The sequence below is a fragment of the Molothrus ater genome, chromosome 2 (genome assembly GCF_012460135.2).
Source record: "Molothrus ater isolate BHLD 08-10-18 breed brown headed cowbird chromosome 2, BPBGC_Mater_1.1, whole genome shotgun sequence".
Taxonomy (NCBI): Eukaryota; Metazoa; Chordata; class Aves; order Passeriformes; family Icteridae; genus Molothrus; species Molothrus ater.
Window position 1 is genome coordinate 63,952,661 of NC_050479.2, and position 12,584 is coordinate 63,965,244.

At 36.3% G+C, this 12,584-nt stretch overlaps 1 protein-coding gene across 2 annotated transcripts in view; it reads right to left on the reverse strand.

The window, feature by feature from the left end:
- Window positions 1-529: 529 nt before the first annotated feature.
- Window positions 530-12,584, reverse strand: part of INTS6 (integrator complex subunit 6) — a 38,848-nt gene continuing 26,793 nt past the window's right edge. The window contains exons 8-18 of one of the 2 annotated variants that reach the window (XM_036407003.2): window positions 10,441-10,593; window positions 10,172-10,304; window positions 9,592-9,686; window positions 9,091-9,201; window positions 7,307-7,522; window positions 7,072-7,198; window positions 5,704-5,846; window positions 4,899-5,133; window positions 3,797-4,168; window positions 3,257-3,350; window positions 530-1,110 (exon numbers count right to left, since the gene is read on the reverse strand). In XM_036407003.2, coding sequence (XP_036262896.1) covers window positions 1,017-1,110; window positions 3,257-3,350; window positions 3,797-4,168; window positions 4,899-5,133; window positions 5,704-5,846; window positions 7,072-7,198; window positions 7,307-7,522; window positions 9,091-9,201; window positions 9,592-9,686; window positions 10,172-10,304; window positions 10,441-10,593 — 1,773 coding nt within the window. In that variant the 3' untranslated portion in view covers window positions 530-1,016. The remainder of the gene's footprint in view (window positions 1,111-3,256; window positions 3,351-3,796; window positions 4,169-4,898; window positions 5,134-5,703; window positions 5,847-7,071; window positions 7,199-7,306; window positions 7,523-9,090; window positions 9,202-9,591; window positions 9,687-10,171; window positions 10,305-10,440; window positions 10,594-12,584) is intronic. The other variant, XM_036407010.2, reaches the window with a different exon arrangement.

Genomic DNA, 12,584 nt, shown 5'->3' on the forward strand with positions numbered 1-12,584 from the left:
ACCACTACTCCCAAGAAAAGCACCAGAGGACTGTTTTAATCAGCTCCCATTGAATCAAACAAAGCCTTGCAGATAACCCAGAGCATCCAGGACAGCTGAAAGATGTGGCCAGTAAAGCAATCAATGGTATTTTGTGTCCAGGCAGCAGCACTCTGTGGCTGTTCCCACACTTGTAAACCCGTAAAATCTTCTGACACAGAAAACCTCTGTGCAGCCTTCCTCAAAGGCTACTTTCCCCCTGCTTTACTGCACTGTATCCCTGAATAAAACCACAAGGTTTGTCATGGCTACAGATGTGCTTATAAAACATCACTTTGTCATGCTGGCCACCAAAAGTGCAAAGTACACAAGATATACTGCAGCTGCAATTCAGCATTATCTCTCTTTCACTCATTCTGATTAAGAGCAGACCATCCAGTGATACAAACCCAATGTTCAGTCTTTAACACTGATAACAGAACACAAGCTCTGGAAAGGGAAGGCAAAACAAATAATTTCGATAAAAACTATACTCAAACCTACACAAAGATTAAAATAGAGATTTTATTGATGGAATAACAAAAGTGCTTTTCTTAAATATTTTTCAAAATACATTTATACAACTTACAATAATATATCCAAAATAACTGTATATACAAAATATTACCTTGTTTAATGTATGTGCTTTTTACTTTTTGAAAATTACAAAGCAACTTTTTGGCAAAGTTCAACCTTAAGAGGTGATAGTTTTGAAGGTTAGATTAAGAAAAATAGAACCCGAGGGCAAGTGACACTTATGTCCATGACAAGCAAGAAGTTCTCAATTTAGTTAAATAAAAATGTTTTTGTGGTATTTTTCACATTACAAAAATAACAGAAGTGAAGAAAAAAAAAAAAGGATGATTGATACTTCTCATCATTTTATTGAGCAGCTTCTCATTCTTTCAGGTACAGGAACTTGAGATAAGAGTGCATGTCAAAAATGAATGCAAGTAAGAACAGCAGTGCCCTGCTGTGGTTCTCCCATGTGCAGTTTCTTAGCTGCTCTTGATATGGTTGACCTGATTGGATCTGCGATGGATTTCTTCCAGAAAACTCTCAAGCTGTTCTATCAGCATTCGTTTTTTAAACCTGGATTTAAAAGAAAGCATTACAATGGATACACAGAGTAATACGTGAAACATCACTGACAAAACTTTAACTGAACTCTGGAAACTTCAGTTATTACTTCAGGAGCAGTGCATGATGAGGTATACACATACCTCATTTGTATACATACACCGTCTCCTAACATTCTGGTAAACCACTAACTTGCTTTTCCATTTGCTGAATACAAAACTACATTTACAAGAGTTTATTGTAGCTGAACATCACTCAGCTACCTCAGAAATCCAGGAAAAAGACAGTTGAAGAGTTTGTTGCTTCCAGAAGTGAAGTTCTGAAGTACAGAAATAAAATATACATCAAAAGAACTATAATCCTAAAGCTGGCAAACAGCTTTTAGGGATTATTTGCATGCCTTCATGATGCATTCACCCAAGTTAACAAAGCTGGTACTGGTGGAGGAACAGCCATTACACAGTGCAAAGGAGATTTCCTGACAAACAACACAAGTTAAAACTTTGAGAAAGAAATTAAAGGAAAATACAGGCATCCAAACTCCATACCTCTGGAGTCTCTGCAGCTCTATTCCATATCAGTTGTATAAATTTGATCAGTAGGCCATTCTGTCACCTCTGCTTACACCCCTATCTCAGGAAGTACAACTCCTAGCTGTTTCCAGCCAAACCCTCCCCCTTGCAACATTTCTGCACTTCTGAGAAGCCACTTCTGACCAATGCTTTGGTAGCCATATGTGTGTTCAAAGACAAGCAGCAATGAAAACATTTTGAACTATATCCCAAGTTCAGTCCTGTGACTTCACTAAACCCCAGCAGAAGCCTCTAGTTCCAGTCAGGCATCCTGGTCCATGCCCTTGGCTCACAGAGACATGGTACCTCTCCTGATTTCCAGATCACAAGCCTCTCACAATCCCTGATGCATCCAAGAGCAACACTCAACCACTGCCAAATTTTGTAGAATTGTCAACTAAAGATAGCTGGAATAAAGAGACTGTGTAAGAGAAATTAGAGTTACAGGTCATCTTAAAAGCCTAATTTTACAGCACAAAAATTCCAACCCCACTAAGGGCTGCCACAAACTCCAAGAGTAACAGTATTGTTATGGTGTGCTGTGACAGTGAGGAAGAACATTTGGACCATACAGAACAACTCTGACAGACAATGTAAAAATCAAGCAAAAGCACAATACAGCAATGGTTGCTATAGGAAAAGTACATTCTACATAAATTTACATGCCCCACTGAGCTGGCAATAGAAGGCGGGAGGATCTGTATCAATGTCCAACAAGCAGTATACCTTGAGAGGCACGGTTTTCTCCTAACATTATTTTGGTTTTAATAATGAAATTTGCTTACTGCCACAGGAAAAGAGCTGACCACTACAAAACATATTAGAGAATAAGAAGCAGCTACTCTTTGAGGTTTCCAAAGTAAGCCTCAAAGTTCTGGTTATATTTACAATCCCTGCAAGATCCTGGAATTGCTCATTCTCTGCAACTCAAACACTATTGGTTCTAATAGATTTTTCCTTTTTTCCCTCTCAGTAAGCATGGAGAAAGCTAAGTATGGACAGTCTAAAGATACTGTAAGGAACAGTTTCTACCTGGATGAAAAACACAGGGTTTAAATCCTTATCAAGTCACTCTTCTTCAGAGAAAAGCCACCTCCATTTCCAAAGTCTCAGACAGGACTACGCTATCTCTGAATGAAGTATGCTGAAGAGTAGAGACATATCTTTATGAGCATACCTGAACTTAAAAACTATTTTTAGGACAAGATTTTGAGCTGATGCTGTTTCTGAAAACCTAATTCCAAGTAACTGGCAGCTCCATTACATTTTCAAATTAGCAGCACACTCACCTGAACTTTAACTGGAATTATTTTTTTAAAGTTACCTTCTCTTTCTATACCATTGTCCATCTACATTTACAGGGATTTGGCAGTTACAGTTGCCAACATCTTTAAGCCAAAATCCAAGGGAAAAAGGTAAGCTTTTACAAACAACACCTCAAGAAGCTTATGCTTTTCTGCTCTTTCATGGGGAATTATTTACTTGCAGTGCAAAGTATTGTTTCAAACAACTGCATGATTGTCCAGCAATTATACATGGCACAACACAATGCAGTTTTGTAAGAATAATGCAATCCTGTTACCTACCTTGAAGCTTCTTTTATAACATTCTGTAAAAATATCAGTCGGGTTTGTAAGCTTCCTTGCACATGCTTCAGCAAAAAGAAGATTCTTTCATATTCTTAAATGTCAAGAGAACAGAAACACCAGTTATTTAAAAGATGCCTACACAGATATCTGTTTTAATAGATTTGAGTGAAATGCAACATTCAATGCTTGTAAACTTTTAAGCTGTACCTCCTATCAACTGGAGCAAGAACATCTTATTTAATGAGAAAAAATATTAAAACGTACATGATATTGCACCTTAGGATATTACTAACACCTATCAAGTTAATTCTAGTATTGATAAAAAAACATTACTTTCATGAACACTGATAAGTATAGCAATGTTTTAATAGACTCCTACAGTAAGTTTTTAGCAGAGGTTTTAAAACAAATCTTTTCAGCTTTAAATTTAATTTTGCTTCAGTCTCATGGTCCAGTACACTTCTAAAATAGTGATCTAACATGAATTCTTTGTTTAACTTTCATGCCAATTATCTGAAAGAAATTCAGTATACTTACTCCTTCCTGGTTTTCGGATCTCTTTCATAATTTGTGCTCTTAGCTCTATATTAATCTCTCTGGAACTCCTGCAGTGCACTGTTTTTTTCCCTTTGCTAGGTGAGGACGTTGTCAAGTTCTCTTCTGGACTTTGCTCTTTACTACCTGATTCCTCGTGATTCTCCAAAAACCCATCAACATTCAAATTATTCCCTAAATGTTCATGGCCTACATCCTCTGTAGGAGCTGTTGGTCGATCCAAGGAATTGAATGGTGAAGAGGACAGTGAAAATTCTGAATCCACAGCATTTGGGAAAACATCTGATGAAAGGGGATCTGTACTGTGATTCTCAATGACATCATCAACTCCAACTTCATTATTTGTTTCCAATGCTGAAAAAACAAAAATTACACTTGCTAGGTTTAAATTCCTTATCATTTCATACAAGTCAATGAGCCAAATCAGCATTAGACTCTTAAAAGTATGCTCCAGCTCACAGAGTGCACCGTACATGCCAGGCATAAGAAAGCTTGTTTGTGGATTATAACATTGAGCCTGTCACTATTTCCTGGCAATTAATGACTTTCAAAAAACAAAAATCATAGGTATATTATTTGTATAAAAAAGGAAATTACTATGTGGACTACCAACAAAAGAAAAACTACCTGTAAAGAATGATTTTATGACATGGTGTCTTTTTCCCTTTAAATCAAACTAACCAAATTTACCTAACCAGTGAATAAGAGTTATACAGCCCCTCAGCTTCACACCCAGGAAGTGATTTCACTGCTCAAGACCAAAATTCAAACTAACTTCATGCTGTGATACTTCTAGAGTATCTAAATTTCCAGGCAAAGGAAGAAAACTCTTCTCATTGTCTACACTGTCTCCTCAGGAGAGAGTAAATGCATTGTTTACACTTAGAAGTTATATGGAAGACTTCCATCCAAAGGACTATATGAACTCTGTAATTAGCCCCAGACACACATTTAAGTACTTTATTTTCAAGAGAGGGAGATAAAATTGCCATATTTCACAAATTAACCAGCAGGTTTTTTTACACAAATAAGTTTTTTCAGATAAATTAAAAACAAACTTTAAAGACTTCGAAGATTCACTTACTTTTGTGAATAGCAATGGGTTTAATAAGGTCAGGCTGTGCTTGTGCAATTGGTGTTGGGGGCCCTTTTCCTCCAATGTGGTTATTGACAACTGGAAGAGTTGGTGGTCGCCCTCTGAGCAGGGGGGACATACAACGTCGTCTTTTTGGAATCCCTTGCATATTTGGTTCTCCAGGTCTTTTATGTTTATTCTGAGGTCCTGATACAAATTCATCTGCTTCATCTATCATCATTCCCTGAAATTAATTTAACAGGAAGAATTCTTAAGCTTCACACCAAAACCACGTAACATAAGGTACAATAAATGCTCTGACATTACACTAATGTTTAGCATGTGTAAGAGTTACATACAACATGCCATTATGTTTGGAATTCCAAATTGTCAACCAAGACCAGATAAATGTGCTTAAGGCCCTTATCCAGCAGTCTGCCAGGTAAGGTAGGGGAGTGGGCCACCAAACTGCCTTTTCAGTAGTTGCAAAAAGACTCACGTATTTAATACAAGGCCTCTAAATGTTACTGGCAGTTTGGTCAATTCTAAGAGATTTGGATAAAAGGGACAGCCAAGACACTCAACTTTGAGACAAACATTTCAGTTATAATACAATTTAGAGACATAATACTGGTTTCCCAATAAAGGATGCCCTCCATAAGATACTACTGATCGAAGAACAACTGAGGCAGTTTGCAGCCATTTCTTTTACAAGTATTTGAAAGGGTTTCTCCAACAGACCACTCAAAGAACAACGTAGGCAGTAAAAGACACACAAAAGCACATGTTTTAAAAAGCTTTACAGAAAAGTCACCTTTTTGTCCAATTTGAATGGATTGCCAAATGTATGAAGCCTTCGTGGTTGATCAGGATCAAGTTCTCGGAGTGGAGAAGGTATTTGTTTTAGATACTCCTGGTAGTTTCCCATTTGTGCTATAGGTACACTGTGAACTTGATCTATTATAACAGAGGAGTTAATTAATACACAGTACTGCTCACATTATGAGAATTTAATCTATACCCATTTCATATCTCCAGTGTTCAGACTTATGATATGCATTAACAAAACAGCTGTACAAAGCTCACCATTTTTCTTGCCTAACTGGTATTTATAACACTTCAGGAGACTTGCTCAAAGGAATCAGTACATGTCTCGAGGATTTATTATTTTGACAACAAATAAGCCAAAGGTGTCATGCACAGACGTTAGTTTTCCAATGTGTCCCAACTTTACAACAGAGCAATGGATGGAAAAACAGACTAGGAACAAATTAGAACTAAAACATTACTACAAACAAAAGATATTTTAAAGCAAAGTAGGAATACCATGCTGCACACAGCTTTTACATAACTTTGTCCAATTTTAGCAATCCAAAACTTAATTGTCAAGGCCAGCATTTTCCCAGAGCAAGGGTGACTTTTGATCACCGTAAATCAACAAACTCTTAAAAAACCATAGGAGCTGACTTTAAACTTGTTCTAGTTTTAGAATTGCCAAGCCTTGATCTGGAAAAAAAATACAAAAAAAAATTCCTAAGATGAGTTAATCCTCCTCCCTGAAGAACAACTACTCTGACAAAGTGATAATGTAATGTGAAATGTACAGATGTTAATCTGACCTAAGTAGTGGCACCACTAACGCAGCACAAGCTTTCACTTGCATTGCCCTTCTCACTCTGCTTATTTCAACATCTTTGGTTAAATGCCACAAAGCAGTTCCAGAAGACACAGGAAAAAAGGTAAAGGAATAAATTAGTGACTACTGAACCATTTGCTGTTGGCTCAACAGGCAAAAACAATCACAGTGGCAGCATCCAGTGAGCTAGCTTACTTTCCCACTGCTCATAATCCACTTCTACTGAGAGAGATCATAATGTTCAGAACTGGCCTTTGATTTTATCAGATACATCCACGAAAGTCAGGAAAAACAGTGAACAAAGAACCTTCTGTAAACGCCCAAGTCCCCTCACATGGCCTAAGGATAAAGCAGTGAATCAGCAATCTTCTGTTCTCACCATTTTTTCTTCCAATAAGGTAAGGATAAAGCATATTAAAAAAAAATCCATGCAGTTTAAAGCCAAGAGCAGACATCCACCAAGTTTTAAAGAACTACATTATTTGTTACATTGTTTTTTAGCAATGATCACATCACAGGCAGACAAAATATAAATTGTTATCTAACCTTCATCTTGTCCTTTGAGGAACTTGCAAGTACTCTTCAATAAATTAGATCTCATTCGTGTTAACTGATCCAAAAGATTTCTTCTGGGTATGTCATAAGCATTTCTAAATGTCTGAGGTTTCAAATCCTATGGTTCCAGTAAATGAAATTCCAATTAATGCCACGTAAGAAACAATATCTAGCATTTCAATGGAAGTATATTGAAAATAACAACATTACACACAGTGGTGCTTACCTTATTCAGCAAAGCTATTTGGAACCCAGCATACTCCTTCATATTGAGGTCTAGAGGTCTATGAGGAATTTCCCCAGTAATCCCCTGTAGCAGATGTTGAAAATCGTTCCTATGTGCCATAGACAGGTTGTGTGATCTGCTTCTGACCTTAATTCCAGTCTCTTGCGCTACCTTTTTGCCTACAGAGCCAATGACTCTATCGGACTCTATTTTGGCCTTAATTTGAAATAAATAAATAAATAAAATTGACAATATGCTCTTAAAAGGATTAGTCAGACTTATTCATTTTAAATTCCTACCTACAAGATTCAACAAAGTGCTAACACACTATGATGACCATAACCAGGCTGAGTGCTTAAGGAGTGCTTAATACATAACCACTTAATGCCTACTACAGTTTTAAATATAGTGAACAGTTTTCTGCATATTTCTCCTCTGCTGCCCATTAGAGTATCTAAGCACCAATATGCATGCAATGCTTTTATTTTCATAAAATGCCATCATTTGACCAGTAATTCTCTGCAGATCTATCTGTACTCGTATGCTGTTCAGCTGTTCCTGTAGAGAACAGTCACAACTCACAAGACTGATTTTCCCACAACAGTAGTTGCAATCAGTCAACCAATCGTATCAACTTTTTTAAAGCTCAATTCAAATAGTCACAACATTTAAAAATCTGAAATATATGGAAATAACCAACTGGTTGACCAGACAGACCTAGCCCCCAATATTATGTTAGATTTGTACCAAAATTAAACGTGTTCATAAATGCCAGCGTTTTGACAGAATACAGTGAAAAGAGCCAAAAAGAATTTAGTAATACAACTGCCAATTTTGGTTTTGCAATTCCACATAAATTTATAGACTACTCAAAAATTTGAGTATGTATTGAGAATACTGAGTCTTTACTGGCAGGGCCTGTCAGAAGTTACAAAAGCTTTAACTACAATTTGCAGTGCATGTCATTTCATCTTAGAGGAGTCCAAGATGTCTAGGCTGAGACATCAGTTCACAGATTAGTGAGCAATATGACTACGATTTAACAGGATATGCTCTAGACTTTAAGACATTTGCTTCTTCAAATAATCATTTATGTTTTAAGAAAAAGCAGGTCCATAAAAACTCATAACCTAAGTTACAAGTACTTGGCACTACTGTTCCTTGAAGTTTCAAGTTTACTTTTTTTTATCTTGAACACAAAGCTAAACATGCACAGTTCAAAAGTGGAGGTAGCAGGGCAGAAATGCTTTAGCTGGTGCAGGAGCCTAGTCAAAGATTCAGGCACTATTCTGAACAGTCGGCAATTTCAAGCAGTCACTTGACATTTCTACATCTGTATCATTATTAGATATTCTGTTATGCCAGTTATCTTATTTACTGAACACTTTCCACTTCATACCACAAGTCAAAGAACACTTTGATTCTGATGAAACAAGCACAAATCCCTATTTCCTGAAAAACACTAACACATCTTCAAAGACAACATTGTTTTTTTTGGACAAAAGTATGTTAACACTCTGCTAAGTGAAAATGCTCCTTAAATAGGAAAAAACCTCAACTTGTACTTCCTATCTGTCTCTATGTAGTTCAGTTTATAAAGGCTGTATTTAAATGTTGCATTTTCCTTCAGTTGAAAAACCAAAATTATTTTTTGGTAATTGCTTATGGCAAAGTATTAACTTGATATTTCTGCTCTTTTTTCCTACAAAGCCACTGAACTTGAGTATTTTAAGATTATCCTGCTATTAGAGTAAGTTTTTACTGGTCTTTTGTTTCAACATTACCTGCTGACTCAACTTTTTGAGATATGAAATGACACTGTAACTAAGTCCATATTCCACATTGTCAGCTATAAGGTTTGGTGCTCCCATCATTCTCACAGCTTTCTTCAAAGGCTGAAACATGGAATATATTGCATGGTCATATTTAACTTTATACATACTTCAATTAACTGTACCCATTTCAAATAGAACCTGAGGTTCTGAAAGTTCAAAAAGAACAACAACAAAAAAAGACACTCAGGGCATCGTTTTTTGTTGTTTTAAAATAGTTCAATTAATACACAATCAGTTAACAAAAATATCATTTATATGCCCAGTCCCAGTGTATTATTAAATTAAGAAAATTCATGTCTCAAGCCTCCCACAGGACTCCAGTGAAAACACTCACTATGTATGAAGTTTAACTATTCTCTCTTAAATTAATACTGATTCTACTTAAAATAGAGACTACATCCATAGTGGAAAGACAACTATAATCCAGAAATTTTAACACAGTCATCTTACCCCAAGATAATAAGGAGGCATTGTCTTCAAATAGCTTTCAAATGACTGACGCCATTTCAGCGTAGGCTTTGCCTTGTGTACTTTAAACAAGTCATCTAATGGTTATAAAAAAAGCAAAGCAAAACAAAATGAAAGGCATGTCTAGATAGCATTGCATCTTTTTTTTTCCTAAAAAATAAAATTCTAGTAAAGAAACTCTTGAAGAAATGCAAATTTCTCCATGATTAAATTACTATCTACAAATCAACATATATACAACTAAGCCAAGCACATACAAGATTAACGCTGCAGCCAAAAATAGAACCTGATAAATTATCAAATTTAATTGGTATTGAGACAACAGATTAAGAAAAATACCTCTTAATGAAAGTGAGATCAAAACATATATGCAAATGATGATTGAGAAATCATCTTACACACTGAGTCTGAGTCATGAAGGCCAGACAATTGGAGACAAGTGAAGCTACTGATTGTACCTTTCTCCAGGTATTATTAATACTGGCATTAACTGCAGTAATCTATTTATATCAATGTTTCAATTACCTACCACATAAGCAAATTTGTATGAAGTGGTATTTACCTAGCAGTGGAAGCAGGACTGGGTAATTGTAAGGCATCACAAATAAATTCACACAATTCAGCGCTGTACTAGCTTTCAAGTAACCAAAAGGATGACCAAGTTCACTGTATTTTGCACTATTGCTCACATACACCTGCAATAAAACACATTACATTGGATTTACACTCCAAGTATTGTGTTCTGAAACTTTACATTCTATTTTGATTATAGAATAAGATATATGAAAAACAGCATTCCATAGACTTCAATTCAGCATGCATTCTACTTGCCTGCCAGCAGGTCTGAGGGGATTTTCTTTCCAGGATAAACTGGGTCAGTGGTGAAGGTTCTAATTCATATTTATCAAAAGGCAGTTTGTCAATGACCATCGGTTCACAGTCAGTACAGGAAAATTTCACCACAGGATGAGATGTGCGAGGTGGCTAAACAAAGTATTCCACTGTTAATAAGGCTGCACAACAATTAAAATACATTTGTGCTATGACAACTGAAGCAATACAGATTCTTTGAAAACACATGTATTTAGGGAACCTACTCAATACAGGATTCATTTACTGTTAATGAGTCCTAAGCAATTTATGATGTTAGCACTGTCTTATTCTGAAGGAATCTTGTTTTCTAAATAAACGACAATTACTTCACATAGTAAGTCTAGAGCAATACGCAACTAAGACTTCTTGCATTTACCCAAAAGCTGAACAAATGGGAGTAAGTCCTAGTGGGGACAAAAAACATCCTCAGTGCTACTCTAGGACATGTCCATTTTCATTCCCTACAGAAGCAAGTGCTGTACTTCTGCATTTGCTGACTTTGCCAGGAGCTTTTCCTTCTTGGCAAATTTAACAGCTACAAAATTCAAACAATTATAAAGATCAAGAGTAGAGTGAATTCAGAAAAAAACAAACCTTAAAAACTCACATTTTAACTAGGCCTGAGAAAAAAAAATATTTCAATTCCAGAAATTTCAGCGTTTGGATTTTTTAAATTTTTTTACTAATCACGGGAAAAAGGCCTTTGTGTTTCAAGTTTCAACTGTAAGTTAACAACTTGAAATTTCTTTTGCCAAAAGGGTGAGTGGATTTTCAATGTGATGAAAATTGGAGCTGTACACTTTCCATTGAAGGGAGGAATATAAACTGTTGTACTTAATCTGAGCCTTTCCCCAAGGCCACTAGAATCTGAGTAAGAGCTCAATTGGGAAGTCTCCTTCCATTTACTCTATTTACAAAAAAGTAACTCACAAATACATAAGATGAAGCAGAGAAACAAAAGGTCTCTTGGACCATCATACCACTTCACATTGAAAGCAATTCTTTTATGTCTAAGCTCTAGACTCTCCGTTTTAAGATAAGCCACCCAAACAAGTTATCTGCCAAGAGAGCTGGTCTTGCTTTGAGTGTCTCTACCCTGAGGAAGGTGGGCTCTCCAACTGGACACCAAACAGGAGGCCCAACCAAATAGACAAAGAACAGCTCTTCAAAGAATATGACTAATAAATAGTTGTGGTGGAGTTTCTGACCAAGCCACCAAGGTCAGACTATGAATAAAAAGGCTGCAAAAGAAATTGACTACTCAGACTTGAGAAGTCCAATAATCCTTTGCTGGACAGCAAACCTATTTTTACCTCTGAGCAGCTGAAGCAGCCATTTACATGTTGATCTGCCAGCATAATTATTAGCAGACTTTCATATACATTTAAGAAAGCCTTAGTGGTGTCATTAGCCACAGTTCTCATGATAGAACTGTTTGAGACCACTCCACTGTAGATCAGGTAACAGGCAGGCAAAGTCAAGTATTCAACTAAGAACTCTTAGGCAGACAAGATATGCTACATACACTCACACTGATTACAACATATGCTGTGTTTGAACACTACTGTTAGAACAGTACTGAAATACAAGTCTTGAAATGCTATCAGCAACTTAGCTCCCCAACACTGCATGAGAAAGGTACAACTCAGAACTTCAATTGATGTCAACAAGAATTCAGCTGTACATGACAGCGCTTTATAGTTATGAGTTATACACACTACAACAGAAAAAAATCTCATCTTTTTGCCATTTGAGTAAGTCAACTTCAGGCTTTTCAAAGATTTCATTCAACAACTCTTCACTTGGCAAGATCTATTTTATCAATCTTGATTAAGATCTGGAATAGCAAACTGTACAGACTCTACACAGCAAATGGAGGCAGATATGCTACTGACAGCGATGACAAAGAATACACAGGATCAGCTTTCCTACAAAACAGCCTTCAAATATTCACTACATAATGACATCTTGGTTTTTTAAATGACTACAGAAAATCTACTTTTATTAATATATGCTTTCAGTTCAGAAGGACATCCATAGCCTTTAATCAATGTGGTCACAGCTGCCAAATACATCCAAACCTGTAAATATGACTAAAATTT